This window comes from Mytilus galloprovincialis, chromosome 8 (genome assembly GCF_965363235.1).
Source record: "Mytilus galloprovincialis chromosome 8, xbMytGall1.hap1.1, whole genome shotgun sequence".
Lineage (NCBI taxonomy): Eukaryota > Metazoa > Mollusca > Bivalvia > Mytilida > Mytilidae > Mytilus > Mytilus galloprovincialis.
The window spans coordinates 35,984,215-36,007,407 of record NC_134845.1 but is presented as its reverse complement, the minus strand read 5'-3'; the positions used below and the strand labels follow the sequence as shown (position 1 = coordinate 36,007,407).

General features: G+C 31.2%; 1 protein-coding gene across 4 annotated transcripts in view; it reads left to right on the top strand.

Annotated features, from left to right (window-relative positions):
* Positions 1 to 22,840, top strand: part of LOC143085676 (phosphatidylinositol-3,5-bisphosphate 3-phosphatase MTMR6-like) — a 66,349-nt gene extending 43,509 nt beyond the window's left edge. For 3 of the 4 annotated variants that reach the window (XM_076262172.1, XM_076262171.1, XM_076262170.1), the window contains 12 exons: positions 1,299 to 1,461; positions 5,988 to 6,142; positions 6,628 to 6,756; positions 7,436 to 7,570; positions 8,231 to 8,363; positions 9,755 to 9,864; positions 11,397 to 11,519; positions 12,655 to 12,908; positions 18,108 to 18,242; positions 19,011 to 19,137; positions 20,052 to 20,519; positions 22,493 to 22,840. In XM_076262172.1, coding sequence (XP_076118287.1) covers positions 1,299 to 1,461; positions 5,988 to 6,142; positions 6,628 to 6,756; positions 7,436 to 7,570; positions 8,231 to 8,363; positions 9,755 to 9,864; positions 11,397 to 11,519; positions 12,655 to 12,908; positions 18,108 to 18,242; positions 19,011 to 19,137; positions 20,052 to 20,519; positions 22,493 to 22,663 — 2,103 coding nt within the window. In that variant the 3' untranslated portion in view covers positions 22,664 to 22,840. The remainder of the gene's footprint in view (positions 1 to 1,298; positions 1,462 to 5,987; positions 6,143 to 6,627; positions 6,757 to 7,435; positions 7,571 to 8,230; positions 8,364 to 9,754; positions 9,865 to 11,396; positions 11,520 to 12,654; positions 12,909 to 18,107; positions 18,243 to 19,010; positions 19,138 to 20,051; positions 20,520 to 22,492) is intronic. The other variant, XM_076262174.1, reaches the window with a different exon arrangement.
* The last annotated feature ends 353 nt before the right edge of the window (positions 22,841 to 23,193 follow it).

Below are 23,193 nucleotides of genomic sequence, written 5' to 3'. Positions count from 1 at the left end.
TTGTTACAGTTCAGAAGACATTTACATTATTATTTTAATGGTTCATAAACAAATAAAATGTTTTTCCATTTATTGATTGTCATGGTTATGTGAACTTTTTTGTATTGATGATCAAATGATGAAGTTTGTGTGGGTTTACTAACTAAATAACTGTTTCCTTTGTATTCAATGTTTTTTTTTTTATTGTTTTAGCACAAACTGTCCAAAACGTTCGTTGTATTGATTGAATTTCGTCTCTCTGGACATTTTTGAAGGGAAGAGTTGACAGATTAAAGTTATTTTTTGGAATTGAAGTACTAATTAAATAATTTGATTCACAAACCAAATTGAACAGTTCTCAATTTTTTGCTCCTCCAGTCTTTTCTCTAACTTATAAAAAAGAAGATGTGTATAAATGATTGCCAATGAGACAACTCTGCACAACAGACCAAAATGACACAGAAATTAAAACTATAGTTCACTGTACGGCCTTCCTCAATAAGCAAAGCCCATACCACATTGTCAGCTATAAAAGGCCCCGAAATAAAAAATGTAAAACAATTCAAACCAGGAAACTAGCGGCCTTGTTTATATAGAATAATGAACAAAAAACAAATATATGTAACACATAAACAAACGACAACAACTGAATAACAGGCCCCTGATTTTGGACAGGAACCAACATACATAATGTGGTTGGCGGGATCCCAACCCTTAGCCAGCTTTTTGAATGATATAAGGTGGTACCTAACACCTGAACTAAAATTAATTTGGCTCGTTTAATTTTCTTTAAATTTTGACAAAGTATTTAGTTTGACCCTTTGACAAAAATATAAAAATTCAAAAAACTTTGAACCAACCGTTTAATCAGAAAAATTACGCTGGTTAAATAGCAGTTTGACAAACACTAATTTTGATCATTGAGAAGCTTAATATTCCATTAACAACACAACGTAATTAAAACGTTTAGATGATTTTATAGAGTTATCTCCCTGATGTATAAGAATAGTGCCAGTTTCAGATTTGATTGAAAATTTTTCTGCAAAGCTCAAATGTCTGGTATCTCAACTTTTATATTCTTACTTTCAGTTGTCTCCACTCATATCATTTATATTTCAACTTTTCCTGTACATGCTCATGCCTTAATTCTATTGTGTGATAACTTCATTATGTTTTGGAAAGGACCATTCTCTATGGAAAAGATGGATGATCTTGATTACAGAATTGATATGAGAGGTCATTATTTGTGTTGTATTGTTTCTGTCTCATTAACATATATACCCCATATCATTTCTTAAACATATTTATTTGTTTTTCAGGTTCTCCATATGCACATGTCTACAATAGATAGGTTACCCTTGACAACAGGAGGATCACCGCTACAGATAAGATGTAAAGATTTTCGTTGTGTGACTTTCGTAATACCTCGTGATAGAGACTGCCAGGATATCACAGAGTCATTACAGCAGCTATCACAACCAAGTAAGGCTTTATTCAGAAATACTTTTTTTTTATGTAAAAAGAAATAGAAAAAGGAAGAAAAAGAGATAAGAGTAAACAGAATACTGACAATAACCCCAAACCAAAGTAAGAATGAAGATCCCATTGTTGAGAATAAAATGCCAATATTAAAGTTATGTTTCCTGTATTTTCGTCTTATGTTATCATTTAATCATTAAATAACACAATGCAAAGTATAGAGATATACTTGTTTATTCAATACATTTTGGTGCCGTGACCAGGATGTTGAGAATTTAGTGCAAATATTAAAGTCATGTTTCCCGTATTTAAGTCTCGTGTTTATGACTTTACTTTGTACCTCTATGGGCACCTTAGATATAGATTTTAATCATAAAAGTAACACAATGTAAAGTATAGAGACTTTCTTGTTTATTCAATACACCCATAAGTCCTTAAACAGTGCTGAAATATCTATAAGTAACCTTTTGAGTTTCATGTAAACTGAAAAAAGGACTGCAGTATCATTGGTGGTATTGATGCATAGATATTTGTGAACTTAGGATATTGGTAAGAATTTGAAACTTCTGAAGATTTATCAGCGAAAGGAGTAGGTCCAGTAAGGGCCGATTTCGGCCTCAATTTTCAAGTTCATCTAACGAAAGATTTTAGACACTTTCTAAACACTTAAGTGTCTATTTCAATTGATTCAATTCGTTAATGTGGAAGATTTTAACTTAATAAGTCATTTAAAACGCCCTGATTCAAGCTTAAATATGAAAAATCTATCAAATATGCCAAAAATCGTCACTTTTCAGATGGTTTATGTCAAAAATGAAAGTGGCCGCATCTGTGTTCATCCTCAATCTTTATATATATTATGTATTATCATCAAATACAACTTACATTTCAATATTATGAATGAACACGAATGCGGCCACTTTCATTTCAGACGGAAACCGTCTAAAATTTAACTAAAATGCTACAATTGTGAAGATTTCAGTAATTTAGCATGACTTAATGATGCTAGTACCCGAAATATGTGCATTGTGTTGTCAAAAACAGCCCATATTTATGTAGCAGAGGCATTCTACTTTGCAATGAATATCTAAACGATTACATTTTCACAATTTTCTAAAACTGCTATATTTTGAGGCCAAAAAGGGGTCTTACTGAACTTACTCCTTTACAGGGCGTTAATTGTTAGGACATTAAAATCTGCAAAATTAAATTGCAGATTTATTTACTGTTCCAGATGAAAACCATTGAATCTCTCACAAAAAAAAATATGTTATCAAAGTGTATGACTATTACTCTGGTTTCATTATTTTCCTGGATATCATTGGTACAGGTGAACCACAAAGGGGTAAGGGCTGATTTTGGCCTCAAATTTCATGTTCATCTAACAAAAGTTTTTGGACACTTTTTAAACACTTAAGTGTCTGTTTCAATTGATTCCATTAGTTTATGTGAAAGATTTTAACTGATTTAGTTATTAAAAACGCTCTGATTCAAGCTTTAATATGAAAAATCTATCAAATATGCCAAAAAACGTCACTTTTCAGATGGTTTTTGTCGAAAATGAAAGTGGCATCTGTGTTCATCCTCAACCTTCATATGTTTTGTATTATCATCAAATACAACTTACATTTCAATATTATGAATGAACACAAATGCGGCCACTTTCATTTTGGACAGAAACCATCTAAAAGTTAACCAAAATACTAACATTTTGAAGATTTCAGTTACTTAGCATGACTTAATGATGCTAGAACTCGATATTTGTGCATTGTATTGTCAATAACAGCTCATATTTATGTAGCAGAAGCATTTTACTTTCCAAAATGTAGCTTAAAGATTACATTTTCACAATTTTCTAAAACTGCTTTATTTTGGGGCCAAAAAGGGCCTCAATACTGAACTTACTCCTTTAAATGTTCAATGTATACACATTTGTTTTTGCATTGTATGCAGACTTTGAAAAAAACATGAAATTAAATATCCAACAAGATGCAAGATTTCCTCAATCCAACAAAAATTGGTAACACAAAAATAATTGAATATGCAGTAACTTTGTATTAGAACATGTCATATATACATGTATGAGAGTAATAAATCATAATACATCTATTTCAATCCTTGAAACAACTGCTATTGTCTTACATTAACAATGATGCACATGTACAAAGAAGACTGTAGACTGACACCATGAAACTCTAAAAAGTCTTATATTTATTTTATAGTTCCAATCAAGATGAATTCAAATCTTTTTATACAACTAAATATTGCACTCCTTTTCAAAAACTGTTAGAGACTACAGCTATTGTGATCTTGGACTATTTAAGTATAATAATCCCAGCTGTGATTCATATTAAAATTATATATTATTTCAAAAGCTTATAAAACGTTTTCCAATAATTATGTACTTGTATATCACAATGTGAGCAAGTAATAGATGATCTATTGTGCATGGATAATTGTACCTAGATGGCTTTGTAATTACCGGTAAACACCAGTTTAAATATGATGATACTGATTGTATTGTACAATTAGATAAAAGTTCTTAATTAAAATGAATTGATAGCTAGGAAATTACAGGAAGTTCATGGAAGGATTGATGCTTTGATTAATAATGGAAAGAGGCTTCAGAGGAGACATCTTATTATGTACTTGTAACCAATGCTGTGAACTCATTATTCTTCGTTAGATACCTATTTTCAGGGATTTCATTGGAAAAAAAAACAAAGCAAGAGTAAAAATGTTCAACAAAAAAATCAATTTTCTGTAGACTTGTATGCAGTCTTTGGGAAATTGATGAAATTAAATATCCATGAATAATTACATTAGATGTATGTTTCATTATCATATGTTATTCTGATTGGCTAACTACACATCACATGTTATTCCTTAAGCAATTGCATTACACAATAAAACTTATCATTCATGATAACACGAGGTCCCACAACATGCACAATAAAGTGCACAAGTAAGATAAATAAAAAATTGAAAAATTTCGTGTTTTCATGATCCTAGCTAAAAAAAATGTAATTATAAGTATTGAATGCTTCTTTTTGTAACTTCATAGAGTCGTAAAAGTGTTGACCGTGCGCACATTTTTAGAATGAAGGGCTTCTGTGCTTCGGTCAACGCTTTTACACCCCAATGAAGTTACAAAAAGAAACATTCAAATCTTAAATAAACAACTTTTCTTCAATCCACAAAAAATTGGATCAAACGAAATTAAATAAATTCACCTTAGTTCGGTGGTGTATTGTTTTGAAGTCCAGATGTGGAATGACAGTTTTCTATTCTTCTATGGTTAAAGTACAGCCAATTCCTCAAATTTTAAAAAGTTTGTCTAATAATATATTTTGAGAGAAAACAATGCAGAAATTGCGTTTATGTGATACAGTAGTTCTCCACTTATACATTATACAAATAGAAAATATGATTTACCAGGGGAATTTCATCATCAAATTGAAACACTAAAAAAGCAGATTCCTAATGAAAAAACGCAGTCCAATAAGACAAGAAAAATAGGTAAATTGATTAAAGAAAGTCATGGGACTTAATCTAATCAATATCATTATTAACTACATGATAGTGACCTATTATAGTTAAACAATATTTCAACACCCAGTAAGTCCATTGTGGGTTTAGGGACTAATAATTCCTGCGCTATCACCTGTTTAGGAATACTTGACCTGTCTGAGATACAGTCAGGTTATTTGTTAAGGAATTAGAAATAATGGAGAAATTATGTCTAGGCTTCATAATGATCAATAAGATGTACTTGTAACTATCTTCAGAAATGATGGTGAAGTTTGTCCTGACAATTTGATGATGAAATTCTCCTGGTTAATTATATTTCTATTTGTAGGACGTAGAAGTGGAGAAATATAATATTTTTTCCTACATATTATATAATACCTCCATGGGCCTGACTGATAAATAGTAATTTAAAGAATTTCTCTGTATCCTGACATACCAAAAATCAAGGTGGAATTCAATTTGTTGAGTTCCTGTCTGTAACTATTTAGCAGTGCAAAAGTCTAGAAATCTGTCTGATATTAATTGCAAGGCAATTTATTGTTTGGTCAGACAGGCTTTTCCCTTGTGCCTGACGAAATGTCTGACATGATTATTCAAATTGGTCAGTAATTATATTAAAAGTTAATTAGATTGTTCCTTGTGTATTATCTTTCTAGCAATATCCTGTGTCAGCAGGTGCTTGTGATATACACTTCAATTCCTAAAGCCATTGTTTTGCTGTTGTATCATGCTTCACATAGCATTGCCATTTATTGTCATGTCTAAAATAAAAGTTTTGACACACTGCCCTCTATGCCGTGGTCCAGCAACTTTGATTAAAAATCAATGTTGCTAGCCTGATCAGATTGTAATTTTTTTAATTTTCTGCTGACAGACAAGATATATCTCTATGTCAACAGTTTGTTTTTCTTTGTATTGATTCAATCAGCTTACCTAATGTCTCTTCATGTTCATTCTTTTGAAATATTTTTTATAAGTTTTATTTTTCTCTTTGACAGGTAATATTGAGTCCCTATATGCATTTGACTTTAGTTTGAATGATGACATTCAGAAGTCGTTTGGGTGGCACCTGTATGATACAGACACAGAATATCTCCGTATGGGTGTACCTAGTACCCATTGGGCACTCACAAATATGAATAAAAGTTATGAAGTAAGTATGATACAGACACAGATTATCTATGTATGGGTGAAGCTAGTACCCACTGGGCACTCACAAATATGAATAAAAGTTATGAAGTAAGTAAAGGTTATGATATTCTAAATTGTATGTGGTCATCTGAAAAAAGGTCATGAATTTTATTTTGTTTGTCATTAGGCTGTAATTTGAATAGATATAAGAAGATGTGGTATGGGTGTCAATGAGACAACTCTCCATCAAAGTCACAATTTGTAAGAGTAAACCATTATAGGTCAAAGTCAGTCTTCAACACAGAGCTTTGGCTCACATCTACAAACAAACTATAACGGGGCCCAAAAACCATTTAAATGGAAAAACCAAAGGTCTAATCTATATAAAAAAGGAGAAACAAGAAACACTTATGAAGCATATTAAATATCATTTATTTGAAAGTTAAGCTTATATCTGAATAGTTGAAAGTTTTGTATGAACATTGATTATCGCTCTTTATTTCGTAGATCTGTGATACTTATCCAAGAAATTTATACGTCCCAGCTAGCGCTACAACACCTATTCTTGTTGGAAGTTCAAAGTTCAGAAGTCGTGGAAGATTACCAGTATTATCATATCTTAACAGATCTAATCAGGTAATATAAATTTAAGAAAATCTTGGACTCTTTAGGACATTGAACATCCCTTAGTTAATGTCTACTTAACAGGTTTTTAATCATAACATTTCACAAATACTTAATCTCAAGAACTTTAGGAGACAATTTCTGTAGAATAAGTTTTCTTCTTAAGAAAATTTACAATCTCTTAAATAAAACATTTCTAGGAAAAGCTGCAAGGTAAAATAAAGACGGAAAAAAATTGTGAATCTGACAAATATCTAGTCTAATTAATTGAAGATTGCCTGTAATATTCTTCAATATTAGGTTATAATTCAATCACCCTATTGGCATTTGCTACTGTTCTCTGCATAGAGCAATGTTTACGGAAGATATTACTAGTTAATTCTCATGCTGCCAAACTGTTAACATACAATTTCTGGCAAGAAATGATATCTATGTAAGTAATAAAAATAAGAATGGAAATGGGGAATGTGTCAAAGAGACAACAACCCGACCATAGAACAGACAACAGCAGAATGTTTCTATGGCTCTTTTAACTACAAAATATCTAAAAGAAATAAAAATACTCATACACAATACACAAACATTCTAACAAGGTCTATTATGATATTCATCTGTAAGACAATACATTTAGATATAGAACAATGATAATTCTGTATTTTTAAATGTTTCATTTCTTATCTTTACATTTCAGGCTGCCATATGCAGATGTAGTCAGCCATTAGCGGGGTTCAGTGCAAGATGTGTTGAAGATGAACAAATGTTACATGCAATTCTAAAAGCTAATCCAAAGTCAAAATACATGTATGTTGTGGACACACGGCCTAAGGTTTGTATTTATATTCACAATATTTTTATAACTATCTTGTTTATTGACTTTGAAACCTTTAATATTTCCAATTTCTATTTTAAATTTTAATATGTTTGCTAAGCATATTCCTTTTTAGGAAATTGAGAAATCCCTGTTGGTCTTTTGAAATTTTTAAAATTAGAAATAGAATGTACTTTTATGTAGAATAGCTTTTACATTTCTTACCTTTTCAACTTTAAGATCAGTTTATCTGTTAACTCTCTAACACAACATACCTACCAACTGTCACTATTTGCGGGGGATTTCCCCCATGGAGACTCCCAAATTGAAATTTTGAAAGAGCAATTTTGTCCACAATTTTAAAAAAGAAATAATTTTACAATGACTTCAGGCTTATCAAAGTATGAAGAAGCCAAAAAAACAACATTAAAAGGTATTTGCAGGTCCCCTAGAAGGTTTTTTAGGACTCTGACAGCCATTTTGCTCGCAAAACACCATTGGGATTTTGAAAAATTGGCATGTATGACACAAAAGGTAAACATGGTAAAGGGTAGTTAAACTGTAATCCAACAATACAATTCAGAAAGAAATCTTAGTGTGATGCCGTGTATTTCCTTACATTTTTACTCCCTATACTCTGTTAAAGTCTAGCATGCTCAAAATCAATTATAATTTCAGATAAATGCTATGGCCAACAAGGCAGCAGGGAAAGGCTTTGAGAATGAGAATTATTATTCTGATATCAAGTTTTATTTCTGTGGAATAGAAAATATACATGTGATGAGGAACAGTCTACAAAAACTTATAGATTGTAAGTATATCACTAACACAAAAATCAGTGTAAATTGGCCAGAGACAAATATAGTCAGGGATTGTAAGTAAAAAAGTGACAAATTGTAACTCAGACATTAAATACATAAAATATATTACAAACTGAATGGTCATAATGAAAATTATACCTATTAGATTTCTTGTTTATTTATTCTTGTCCAGAATATGCAGGAACTATTTGTCATTGGACCTTATGTAAGGAGCAATCAATCAACCTATTGTATGCCTATCAATTTTAAAATAGGATTCTATATAATACTTATGAAAAGTCCTAGATAGTAACCAAACAGCAGAATATTTGTATCAGATAAGGGATTATCGTCTCTCAGGGGCCTCTAGTTGTATATACCAAAGGAGTACAATGCATTATGTTTTATTCATTGTTAGTTTATCATCTCCATATATTGAAACATAGCCTCATGTTTTAAGTACATGTATATTATTACAAAATGATCAGCTTGCTATGAATATCAGTCCTCAGTATTGTGTGGGAGTGTTTATCATAATTTCTCATGAAGTGACAGCTTTGTTCTGTCATGATTGATTGATTAAAAAGATTTTGATTGATGGTAAAAAAATTCCATGTAATTTTCTTATACTAATGTCATTTTTAATCTTGAAAATATCTTGCTATGCAAATATATTTGGAAAGAAATTGAAATTTAATCTTTTTTGATGTAAAGTGAGATATGGTAGATGATTGATGTTTTTATAACCATATTTTCCAGCTATTAAAGGTACCATTTGACTTAAATAGATTAACTTATTTAATAATTCAAGGAATTGTGGAAATTAATCGGTTAGAAACAAAAACCACAATTATTTCCTGAAAAATAACACCTACATCATTTGGATTACTACTTATATATTTTTAAATGTACTTATAGGATAGCTATTTATAGATATCATAAGTGTTTTCCCAACTGATTATCTTGGAAAGACATTTTTTTTTAATAAATGGTTGCTTTGCAATGCTACTTTTTACTCTGCCATGATACTTAAGAATATAAATTGACATAATTCTGTGGAATAGATGAATAACTGTAAATTCAGAAATAATGCGTCATATTTTATTATTGCGTCATATTTTTTATTATTGCGAAGAAGGTGACGGTTATAATCGCATTGATTTAAACTCAAATTTTGAAATTTTTTATATGAATTAAACAGGGTTTTTGTCAATGTCATAAAAATGACATTTTAGTCTTAAATGACAAAATCGCAATATTAAATGCTCGCAATAATTCCTGAATTTACAGTAACAATTTTTCATGATGAGTTATTACATTTCAAGTTATACAATCAGAGCAAATCAAAATAAAGATATCTGTTGTTTCCTTGTGTTAAATGTCATCTTATCTTATATTACAGTATGTGAGATGAGAAATCCATCGATGAGTGCGTTCCTGACAGGACTTGAGTCGTGTGGGTGGTTAAAACATATCAAATCTGTATTGGATACGGCAGTGTTTATTGCAAAGGTTAGATTTATTGTCTAGTCCCAATAATTGATAATGGCTTTAGTATAGAATTGGGGGTGGGGATATATAAAAGGCTTAATGATTGCACTTTTATTCAGGAAAGGAAATGGAAAATTATTTCATTAGGTTAGGCAATGCCAATGAAAGACTAAAATATAATAGCAATTTTGAAGCTAACATGGTCTTTTATTGACATTCTTATTGATTCATTGATTGTTGCGGTTTGACTGTCACAGACCTTTGGCAGGGCAGCACATACTCCTGGTCAGTTACAGTAAGATTTGACTCAAAACTTAATTGTTTTGTGCAGTGTTGAAATCACAACCTTAGAGTTTACAGTTAAGTGAAACAGTAGATCAACTACTTAGACCACTCAGCCACCCCAATGCCCCTTTACATCATGAGAAAAGATTTGTTTATATCAATGAAGTAAGGATTGTTAAAAAAAGAAAATGGTTGTAAAAGTCTTATAATGTAAGTGTACCTACATATAGAATAGAAATATTTGAGCATTTATTGGTCACAATAACAATTTAATTAAAATAAATGAAAAAATGCAATAAGTCCTTTCGAGTTCTTGCATGTACAAGCTTTATTTTTCAGTTCAATCAAGCTGCCTGTATTATTGAACTCTTTGTAGATAAAAGGAGGTTTTAATTATTTTGACTTACAATGATTATTGGATTTGGAATTAATCTATTTGTATGAGAAGACGACGTAATGTCAAGCAGATTAAAAAGATACTAAGTGCATCAAAACTACCAGGAGTGCAGATTATTTCAGTTTCTTCATTCTGACATTTTCATGATGTTAATGCAAATCCTGATATAATGTTTTTGTCAGATACATATTGAAGTCTCTGTGTAAGATATATTATGTCAGTGTAAAAGCATCAATGCTGAGGTAATAAAGTAAAAATCTGGATGAATGAGCATTAAAAAGGAGATTCATCTGTTTTCGTCCCACCTCAATGAAGTCATGTAGCAGAGACTGCATCATGCTGTTTCCAGCAGATTCAACATATATTTATAAAGCTTGTCTCTTAAAAAGGGGAGCCACTAGTGGAATGCTTCACTTCCATGGGGAGTATTTGCATGGCCCTGCCCCTTCAGCTATTGTCCATTCCGGGTGCAGGAATTTCTCGATGCATTGAAGACCTGTTGGTGACCTTCTGCTGTTGTCTGCTCTATGGTCGGGTTGTTGTCTCTTTGAAACATTCCCCATTTTTATTCTCAATTTTATTTGCAAAGCTAACCTGATAAAGTTTATGATTAGGTAATTCAAATGATATTTGGTATGAAGTTGTAAAATCATTAGTGGATTAATTAGTAAATTGGCCCTTCCCAAAGTCATGATTCATTGACTTTGAAAGTGTTGCCAATCAAATTTAAAAATTTGGATTTTACAGCTAATATCACATACATTCAAGCCATATCTCAACAGTTTAAAGAGTATGGTGTCCTGAAAAATGAAAAAGAATGATTATATTGTATAAATGATTTATGGTGTTAACTTTTTTTTTTAAATTTCAGGCAGTAAGAGATGGAACAAGTGTATTGGTTCATTGTTCTGATGGATGGGACAGGACTGCACAAACTTGTTCCTTGTCGGGTCTTATACTGGATCCATATTACAGAACTGTTCAAGGTTTTCAGGTATATAATAAGATTAAGTTCTGACAAAGCAGCATGAATCTGTTATCAGGATAGCCTATCAATCCAGAATACTCCTTAATTAAATTATGGTAATCAGTTGGCCATCATATAACCAATGTCAATGATTGATAATAAAAAAAAACAATATTAAACTTTACTTTGATATGAATTCAGTGCATCATTAGAAGTGTGCGACATCAGCATACTTGTATCTGCCTTAGACTCTTTATTTGTGCAAAATAACGTTGTCAAAAACTTTTCTTTCCTTTTTTAAAAGCACATTTTCCTAATACCGGATGTTGACTTGACAGTGGTAAAACACAGACCAGAGACGAATATGTAAAATCTTTGTACGTTTACAAAGCATGATTGAGTTTAAGTAGATCTTTCGCTGATATTTCTTATAAGAAAATACTTAAAATGAGCGTTAAATAAAGGTATCAATGATAATGTGGTATGATTGCCAAAGAGAAAACTATCCATTAAAGACCAAATGACACAGAAATTAACAATATGCTTGATAAAATGAGAAGGTATTAAAGTAGGGGTTGTTTTGATAGTACTTATTCATCATGTAACTTTTATGACTGGACATTTGTGGAGGTTAAAGGCAAAAAGGTAGGTCTTAAAGATCGCATAAACTTCCAATTGAATTATGTTAAAATGACTGTCCCTTTAGAATGCCTTGAAAACAAAAAAGTAGATGTCCGATTCATGCTTTTCCCCAGCAGGTTAATGTCTGGTAAATTTATAAATCTCCAGAATATATGACCGTTTTGGAAGCCATGGTCTTCACTTAAAATCAAGCACATAGTATAGATTTCTTTTGAATGTTCTAAATGCCATAGTATTTTTATGCTGTTTACAATTATTTGAGAAGCAAATAAGACTAATTATTTTTATCTTGGTTTTATTTCTTCACTCCTCTGTACAAAACAAATGCTGTTGTAAAAGAGTAGCTAAATGCTAACTTGTAGAAAAAGAGATAGTTCCTTGTGTTTCCATTTTTTTCTTAATTACAGTCTAATGTAATTAAAAGAAATAACTAATCAATATGAAAAAAAAATTCAACAAGTGACAAAACAAGGCATGAATTCCTAATTGTGTGTAGTTATTCTTTAATCTTTTTTTTCAGGCACTGATAGAGAAGGAATGGTTATCTTTTGGTCACAAGTTTACGGATCGTTGTGGATTACTGGGTACCGTAGATTCAAAGGAAGTGTCACCAGTATTTACACAGTTTATAGAAAGTGTGTGGCAGTTAATGCAGCAATTTCCATGTGCTTTCCAGTTCAACGACCGTTTCTTGATCACAATTCACGACCATGTTTATTCCTGTCAGTTTGGTACTTTTGTTGGCAACTGTGAAAAAGATAGACTAGATTTACGGTTAGTAAGAAAAAGATAACCTAGATTTACGGTAAGATAGAAAAAAGATATGCTAGATTTACGGTAACAAATTAAAAGATATGCTAGATTTACAGTAAGAAAGAAAAAATATGCTAGACTATACGTTACAAATTAAAAGATATCTTAGATTTTCAGTAAGATTTTAAAACATAAACTAGAAGTAAAGTCAGATGGAAAAATATAGGCTAGATTTACAATTAGTTATAAAAAAAAGCCCAGATTCATAGTAAAATAGAAAAAGATTGTGTGAATTTATAATAAAAGAGAAAAACATCTGCTTGATTTATAGTAGAATAGAAGAAAGATAGCCTAGGTGAAGGAAACAAGAGCCTTTTTCATTTTACAAATTTTAAAGAAGTTTATTGAATGTAATACATGAACATTTAATGAATCAAATGGCGACTTCCGTACCACAAACTTGAAAATCTGCCATAAATCCTGATTCTGTGTCACCATGGTAATGTGACAAGGTTGATGTTGTTTTGTATTTTGACAGATAAAGGTTAAGTATGGCTTTTCAATTTTCTTGTTTTTATACGACCGCAAAATTTGAAAAAATTTTCGTCGTATATTGCTATCACGTTGGCGTCGTCGTCGTCGTCGTCGTCGTCGTCGTCGTCGTCCGAATACTTTTAGTTTTCGCACTCTAACTTTAGTAAAAGTGAATGGAAATCTATGAAATTTTAACACAAGGTTTATGACTACAAAAGGAAGGTTGGTATTGATTTTGGGAGTTTTGGTCCCAACATTTTAGGCCAAAAAAGGGCCCAAATAAGCATTATTCTTGGTTTTCGCACAATAACTTTAGTTTAAGTAAATAGAAATCAATGAAATTTAAACACAATGTTAATGACTACAAAAGGAAGGTTGGTATTGATTTTGGGAGTTTAGGTCCCAACAGTTTAGGAATTAGGGACCAAAAAGGGACCCAAATAAGCATTTTTCTTGGTTTTCGCACCATAACGTTAGTGTAAGTAAATAGAAATCTATGAAATTTAAACACAAGGTTTATGACCATAAAAGGAAGGTTGGTATTGATTTTGGGAGTTTTGGTCCCAACAGAATAAGGGGCCCAAAGGGTCCAAAACTAAACTTTGTTTGATTTCATCAAAATTGAATAATTGGGGTTCTTTGATATGCCGAATCTAACTGTCATGACTGTGTATGTAGATTCTTAACTTTTGGTCCCGTTTTCAAAAAGGTCCAAAGGGTCCAAAATTAAACTTAGTTTGATTTTGACAAAAAATGAATCAGTTAGGTTCTTTGATATGCTGAATCTAAAAATGTACTTAGATTCTTGATTGTTGGCCCAGTTTTCAAGTTGGTCCAAATCGGGGTCCAAAATTAAACTTTGTTTGATTTCATCAAAAATTGAATAAATGGGGTTCTTTGATATACCAAATCTAACTGTGTATGTAGATTCTTCATTTTTGGTCCTGTTTTCAAATTGGTCTACACTAAAGTCCAAAGGGTCCAAAATTAAACTTAGTCTGATTTTAACAAAAATTGAAATCTTGGGGTTCTTTGATATGCTGAATCCAAAAATGTACTTAGATTTTTTATTATGGGCCCAGTTTTCAAGTTGGTCCAAATCAGGATCTAAAATTATTATATTAAGTATTGTGCAATAGCAAGTCTTTTCAATTGCACAGTATTGCGCAATGGCAAGAAATATCTAATTGCACAATATTGTGAAATAGCAATTTTTTTTTAATTAGAGTTATCTTTCTTTGTCCAGAATAGTAAGCAAGAAATATCTAATTGCAAAATATTGTGCAATAGCAAGATTTTTTTTTAATTGGAGTTATCTTTCTTTGTCCAGAATCAACTTAAATCTTTGTTATATGCAATATACAATGTATATTCACTTTTTACTACCAACTGATAAATTAAAATAATCTTTACCATTCAGTGATAACAAGCAGTTTTTGGAAAATGACGCAGTCATTGTTCCATTACTGGCGACCTGAACTTCATTACATTTCTCTGCCTACCGCGCTTGGTTTCGTATTTACTATTTTCTATACAAACTGGAATTTGCTTGTGTTATCATTATGCATGCGAGGTCATTGTGTAGTAATCAGCCAGGAACCAGTTTACAAACTAACTGGTTTCTGCTTGTATTCCACTACACTCGAACAAAGTGTTGTAGTTTGACGGGAACCAGTTTAGAATTTGTAAACTACAAAACGTAATCGGTTATTGTTCATTCCGTTTTGGTGTTTCATACCGACTTTTATGGTTTGAATAAGCTTAAGACCCTTCAAACATTAATGTGATAGGTATATTAAAGACTGTTTTACAAAAGGATGGAACTGTTTTGCTTTCAAAGTCGTACTATAGTGATATCTGTTATGTACGGATTTCCACTTTCACCGGTTAATTTCTTCTTTTACACGTGCTTTTGAAACTTCCTGTTTAAACATCGCAAGTTTTAAAATTGTTTTTTGAGTGAATTTAACTTATTTTAACAATCATGAAGCGTTCCAGAATCATTTTCAAGCAGTTTCTTCTTCTCTTTGATGATGGAAAATAGGTTTTTCTCAAGAAAATACCGCAAATGATCGCAGAGGAATTGAAACGTACAACTACAAGTCAAGTCGGCACCTGGTTAAATTGGCATCTAGTCAAATCGGCACCTATTTGACGTCAATTCGGCATCCAATAATATTTGTTATAATATTTTCTAATCAATTAATTAATAACTGTTACCAAGTACATAGTGTCAATATGTTGTTGTGTATAAAGGTAAACAACGAAGCCCTTACCCAAGCTGTTGTTTTAACAATTAGACAATTATTAAAATAAAATGGAAAACTATGAGTCCCTTTCAATAAATCAAACTTTCATGCCAAATAATAAGCAAATTTAAGGTGTTTTTTTTCAGTAAAGTTTAAAAAGCATTAAACAAACAATCCTGTAAAATGCTCAACTGGTTTAAATAATGCATAAACATATCCAATATCTCATGTATTAGTCCAAATAATTATGACGTCTGGCAAGGCTATTTTATTTTTTTTCTGTGATGTCTTCCTATGAAGTTCGTAGGAAGGCGTCCCAGAAAAAAATTAACATAGCCTTGCGGTCATAGAAAGGTGTCCCAGAATAAAATTTAAAAAGCCTTGCCAGACGTAATAATTATTTTGACTACTCATATATATATATCATTAAAAATACACCAAAAAAGTCATTAAGTTGAGAAAAATAAATATATACAAAATGTACATGATACCAAAAATGTGAAAGTTAGTATTTAACTCTTTTTGCTTAAATACTGAAAAAAATTCTGGCAACCCCTTACTTATTTTTTACTCTTTTTGCTTAAAATACTGTTAAAATTTATATTTAACATGGGTGACGAATTGACTAAATCAGGTGTTGATTTAACCAGGTGCTGATTTGTCCTGGTGCCAATTTAACCAGGTGCCGGTTTGACTAGAATTCTTTGACAAATGTTTGAAATTACCCGAGTTTCATTAGACCTTTGATAACAGTAACAAAAAGATTATTTACTTAATATTTTGTGGGAGAAGGGGGTTCAGACTATGTGGTATCAGGTCTGTTCGCGCCCAATACACTTTCGCACCTACACGTTCGTACCTCGCATGTTCGCACCCAAGGTCCGTTTGCACTCTACTCATTCGCGCCAAATTTTAATTCAAATTCAAGTTGAATAATTGGAAAATCATGATTGTTGTTTTAAATTGCTTTGGTGTAAATACTGAATGTATTTATAGCTTGGTATGAGTAAAACATTGAAGATTTTTAAGGAAAAACACAAAAGATAATTGTTTTTAACAGCTTGGTCCCTTTGATCTGAAACAACGAAACAATAAAATATAGGAACCAAAATATAGCAATCCACTATTATAACCAAAACATGATAAAATCTATTCAACACACAGAAAAAAACATAGTCAGAATCTCACTTCATTTTGAAAGAAGTCAATGAAACAAAGTTATAGCAATACACTAACAAAACATGATTAAGAGTTATTCAACACAAAATAAAACGTTGACAAAATACCACTTTATTTAGAAAGGATTATTATAATTTTTAACAATACGCTATCTAAAACATGATTAAGATTTATTCAACACAAAAAAAAATGCTGTCTCACTTTATTTTGAGACAATGACAACAATTATACTTATAAGAAAACACTTGCTTACAGAGTTATTAAACACAAAACCAATTAAGATTGGGTGCGAACATGTAGGGTGTGAAAGTGAAAGGGGCGAACATGAGTGGGAGCGAACAGACCCGGATTCAGACTATGTACCAGTGAGAAATATACAAGCCTTTCTACGGTATTTATTTGTACAATTCAGGTAGTCTTGACCTATTCATTTGTCTTAAAAAACAGCCAGTTGTCACCTTCACTTCACACACACACAAATATACGAATATCAATTATATGCTTACGAGACATGTTGCATTGTTAAACTAATTACGGTATGTAAAAAAATCAAGACTTGCATAAAAACTATCCCAATATTAGAGACAGTGGCGTCATTTTTCTTCAGAGCTTTCAGCTCTTTGATTTACATCTTAATATTTTATGATGTATTTAAATGAGTAGTTATTGTTGCAAACTCCATTAGAAATTTTAGGCAATATAGGAAAGGTGTACTGACATAAGTAGTCTCTAAACACATTAGCTCCATGGAGCTTTCGTTAGTAGAAGCCATATTAACTATGTGTATCAGTGAGAAAAATGTAAAAGCATAAAAATATAGTATATACCAATATATTTCCATTAGAAATTTTAATTGAGATTAGTTTTGGAATAAGGGAAAGGGGGATGTGATTAAAAAAATTGGGTTCAATTTTTCTCATTTGAAATTTCATAAATAAAAAAGAAAATTTCTTCAAACATTTTTTTGAGAGGATTAATATTCAACAGCATAGTGAATTGCTCTAAGAGAAATCAAAATTTTTAAGTTCATTAGAACACATTCATTCTGTGTCAGAAACCTATGCTGTGTCAACTATTTAATCACAATCCAAATTTAGAGCTGAATCCAGCTTGAATGTTGTGTCCATACTTGCCCCAACCGTTCAGGGTTCAACCTCTGCGGTCGTATAAAGCTACGCCCTGCGGAGCATCTGGTTTCAAGTATATCAATATTTGTCAGAAAAATGTCTTCCCAATATAATTATAATGTTTATTTCAGGTTGTCTGAGAGAACTTATTCATTGTGGGGATACATTACCAAGCACATGACAGAATTTTTAAATCCTTTCTACAAAAAATCTTATGAGCATCAAGAACCTGTGATAATGCCTAATACTAGTCCACAATGTGTGAAGTAAGTGGAAAAAATAACTTGAAAACAATAAAGATATCATGTTACAAAACATCTCATACTTTTCACCAAAAACTTTATGACATTATTACAATAATAGATTATTCAAGTAGACATCATGCAGAATGCTTGTTGAATTATGCAGAAAATAAATGGATTTAAATTTGTAGCCTACTAGGTTTTCTCTCTTAGAAATATAAGGTCACAGCAAACTTATATTTCTTATATATTTTTTTTGTAACATATCTCTTTTGAAAAAAAAGTAATGTTGCCATAAGATAATTAAGTTCATAGCAGAAAATGACATGATTGTCAAAATACAAATGGAGAGTACTAGAATCCCATTTAGAATGTGAATGATATATATATACAATTTGAAAGCTGATTCTATTGCCAAAAACTCATAGGTCACCATATGGCCTTCAATAATGATACAAAAAGCTGTATTATTACCAATAAGACAATTTTCCACCAGAGACCAAATGATGTAGAAGTTCCCAGTTATAGGTCACTATGGCCTTCAACAATGAGCAAAACTCATACCATATTACAAGCTTTAAAAGGTCTCAGAATGACACATTTAAACAATTCAAATGAGGCAACTAACGACCAAACATAAAATAAATTAAATATGAAGCAACAAATAGCAACCACTGAATTACAGGCTTCTAACTTTGGGCTGGCATATACAAGATGTGTAGGGTTTAAACAATGTTTTACTAAAAAAAATGACAGCAATAATAAAGTTTGACAATTAATCGACTTTTGTAGATTTTGGGCCGGAATGTATAATAGATATGAGAATGGTATCCATCCTCGTGAGAATATAGTAGATATATTAAGTTCTGCTAGTGACCATTGTGCTTCCTTAGAAGATCATGTTCAACTCTTAGAAAAGGTAACTTACTCTGCTCAGAAGAATTCAAAAGATTAAAGTATACATTACTGTTAATTCAGAAATTATTGCGATGTTTTTATTATTGCGAAAATTGGGAAAGGGTTATCATCGCAATAATTTAAACTCAAATTTTAATTTTCTTATATGAAATAAACAGGATTTTGTGCAATATACTAAAAATTAAAATCACCTTTTAGTCTAAAATGAAAAAATCGCAACATTAAATGCACACAATAATTTCTGAATTTATAGTACTCTAAGACAAACTATTTCTCTGTCTGTTTGATACAGGGAAGAATGAGCATTAGATTTTGCTGAAAAGATATCTCATTTTTATTGTATTGAAATATCTGTGGTAAAAAATGTTGAAATTTACTGTTTATAGCATAATAACAAACATTTTCAAAAGAATTGTGATTGACTGCATCAAAACTATAAAAATAAGAAGATGTGGTATTATTGCCAATGAGACAACCTTCCACCAGAAACCAAATGACATAGAAATTTACAACTATATGTCACTGTAAGGCCTACAACAATGATAAAAACACATACCGCATAGTCAGCTTTAAAAGGCCACTAAATAACAAATGTAAAACAATTCTCTAAAACTAACTGCCTGATTTATGCAAAAAAAAACAACAACAAAAAACACTGGGTTAAAAGTTTCTGACCTGGTCGAAAGAAGAATTCCCAGATTCTGAAAGGGTCAATCCTAAATCCCGACATCCTGAAAAAGGTCCTCCCCCCACCCCCCTCCCCCCACCCCCTCAAAAGAGAAAGGAAAATGAAAAAAGAAATCTAGATATTATTGTGTCATAAGTAGAACATAATAATAAAAAAAAAGTAAATTAAAAAATCACATTTAAATTTCAAAATTTACTTAAAATCAGATGTGTCATTTTTGATTTTAGAGAATAACACAAGTCTGTAAGTTATTGGGAAAACCAGACCAGGTGATTGAAAAGAAATTAAATGGCTTCCTGTCTACCGAATCATTGGACCAAGTTAGTGATGACAACAATGATTTACCATTAAAAATAAACAAAGAACTAATCCTCAACGGGGAGACAGATAAACAACAAAGTGATGGAGAATCGACAGAAAAAGATATTATAAATAGCAACAAGAAAAGTGACTCTGAGTCAGGCTTTGATGAAATGTCTAAATCAGTTCCAGAGGATTTGAATATTAACATGACATTACCAGGTATAGACGATTGTCGGACTATGGACTCTAGCATGACACGCTCGGCAAGCGCTGAGCAGCTTAATTTGGACTATTTAGTTTTAGAACTGACAAGTGTTGCTCTGGATTGGAAGTCCTTCAGAAATGTACATAACTGCTCATGTGCTTCTCCTTTTGACCGCTTTACCAAAAAGGCAAGCTATATTAATATGTATCTACACACCTATTTACTTAATAAGACATTGATTGTTTTTCTTCCATAGTTAACTTTCCTGTTGTTGTTGAGCAATGAACGAGATGTTTATGATTGATTTATAAGCTTTAGCTAGTGCTTGAATGCATTTTTTTACTTTTTAGATTTTTTTAATTGTTTAAATATATGAAAATGAATGAGAATTTTATATAAAATTGATTGATTGATTGCTAAAATTTTAATGGCAAATATTTCATGCATATTCAGGACGGTTTATATAAGCATAGCGTTCATAATCAATAATTCAGTTCCTGTTTATAGCTCAATAACAATGTGAAATGCGATATCTCCTATGTCATTATAAGGAATGATATTTTAAAAACTTTCAAGGCAGTTTCTTTTCACATTGCGATTGTATAATAAGTTCCATGACAATTAAAATCATATATAATACAACACTTTGGCAAACTCTAAGATTTTCTAAGCAAACTTTGGAAACCACTAAATTTTTACCTACCTCACTTATTGTAATCATTTGGTCAGTTTTTAGTACAGAATCTTAAATATAGTTTATGTGATACAAGCAGCATTTTAAAATTATATTTTTTTACACATTTTTATTACTTTTTAGCAAGATTAGTAAATTTTTGTTTCACATTGTGTTTAGCAGTGTTAAAAATATCAAACAAATTATTGAAATACAAAAAGTGATAATATTAACTGATCATATAAACTTTGAAATTCAAATTAAGTGTCAGAATAATTGATTAAAAATTATTTAGATGCACTATATATCTATTGAATTAAAAAAAAGATAAAAAAAATTCCTTAATACAAATCACTAAATATGGTTTTGCCTTTTTTACACTAAATAAATAGCATGAAAGAATGATGTGCCTGCCTGTAGTGTGTTCTCATATACATGTACTTATTATCTCTATAGCATGAACTAGTATTTAGAGTTTCAGTTGCATAAAGTAATTCTACTTTGAAGCTGTATGCTGTCAAATCTGATATAAAGTTTGTTTGTTGGTGGCCTTGTGCTGTTTTCTTCTCTTTGGTTTTGACGCATTCCATGTTTTTTTCTCAAATCTATGTTTGACCGAAAAATCTGTGCATTACATTAATGACACTGGCCATTTCTGGCCAGCATCATGGGTACATGTTGAAACCACTTATAAAAAAAAATAAAGCATAAAGATTTTCATGGAACTTGAAAAGTTGGCAGCCATATATAACAAAATAAACAGAATATGTTTTGTCAGCTTTCCTGTAGAAGGTCGAGCATCTCTGCAGGCTTAAGTTAATCAACCATGAAGTCATGGTCCAATCATTATGTTTATTATGAGGCGAAATATCTTAAACATATGCAAAATTCAAATTTGATCCAAAGCTGGGAATGGTGTCCAAGGGATACATATTCATGTTTGAATATTGTTTCTTTCAGTGTAAATTCCATGGTCAGACCTCAAAAACTGACTTGAAAAACATTTGAAATAAGTGTTCTTTATTAATTTTGAAGAAGAAATGGTCAGTACCAAATCTGGAATTCCACATATCTTATCTAGACCTTAACTAAAAGAATGCATGATATCACAACATGTATTAAAGTAACAGTAAGTGGTCAATATAAGATCAAAATTGTAAGGACCCTTTATTAAACTTCTAGCCAGTGTTCCATAGATGCAGTACTAGTATTAGCTTTGCAAAAACTTGAGTATTATTTCTAGGTAAAGGCTCAAACAGGTAGATTTTCATTCACAGCATACACATAAGCATTAGTTATTAATGTACCTTATAGCGGGTTATTTCGCAGGGTTTTAATTTCGGTTATTTTCCCAGATAGACCACAATCGCCCAAATAATTTCCGCTAATTCAAAAGTGCACATGCAAAGGTATTGATAGAAGTTTAGAATCTGCCAAAAAAATAACCGTTAAAATATTATTAATAAATATTTATTTGTTTGTTACAGTTCCATTGTTGGAAATGCGGTGATGTATTCTGCACACGATGTATTGCCAAGAATATACCCTTACCTGGACATTATACCAAACGACCGGTACCAGTCTGTCGACCATGTTATAAGGACATTCGACACTCGCCTTCCATGGAATTTTCTCCACCAATCAACAACACAAGCTAACCACTGTCTTTTGTGATATTTATAGTAACTAGTCTTAACATACAAAAAAACATGATGTATTTAATATAGTCTATGAAGTAGAAACAAGGTTTTTCAAGAATCAATCATTCCATATTTATAATTATAATTTATAAATCATTTGGTTCAAATGAATTTCATTAAATGTGTTGCATTATCTTCATTTGTTTAAGTTTTGTTATGATATTATTAAGGTTTTGTTTAATGACCAAGACAAGTTTGCTCCTATATTTTAGATAAAGACTTTCCGAAGGGTTAATTATTCTTTGAATTACACTTGTCTTGTCTACAGCATGGTTTAGTGTGACCTATTACGAACAACAATTTGCCTAGGTATATGGAATTCTTTATTTTTTCATGAGGATGTCAAAACCAATATTTTTATTCACATATTATGCAAGCAGATGTTTTCAGAAGAAGTTTTCAGTTTTTGTCTCCTTAGGAATTTTAAAAAACGGTCTAAACTGGAGTTGAAAATTTTATCAGTAGAAGAAGAATGTGATACATAAAGA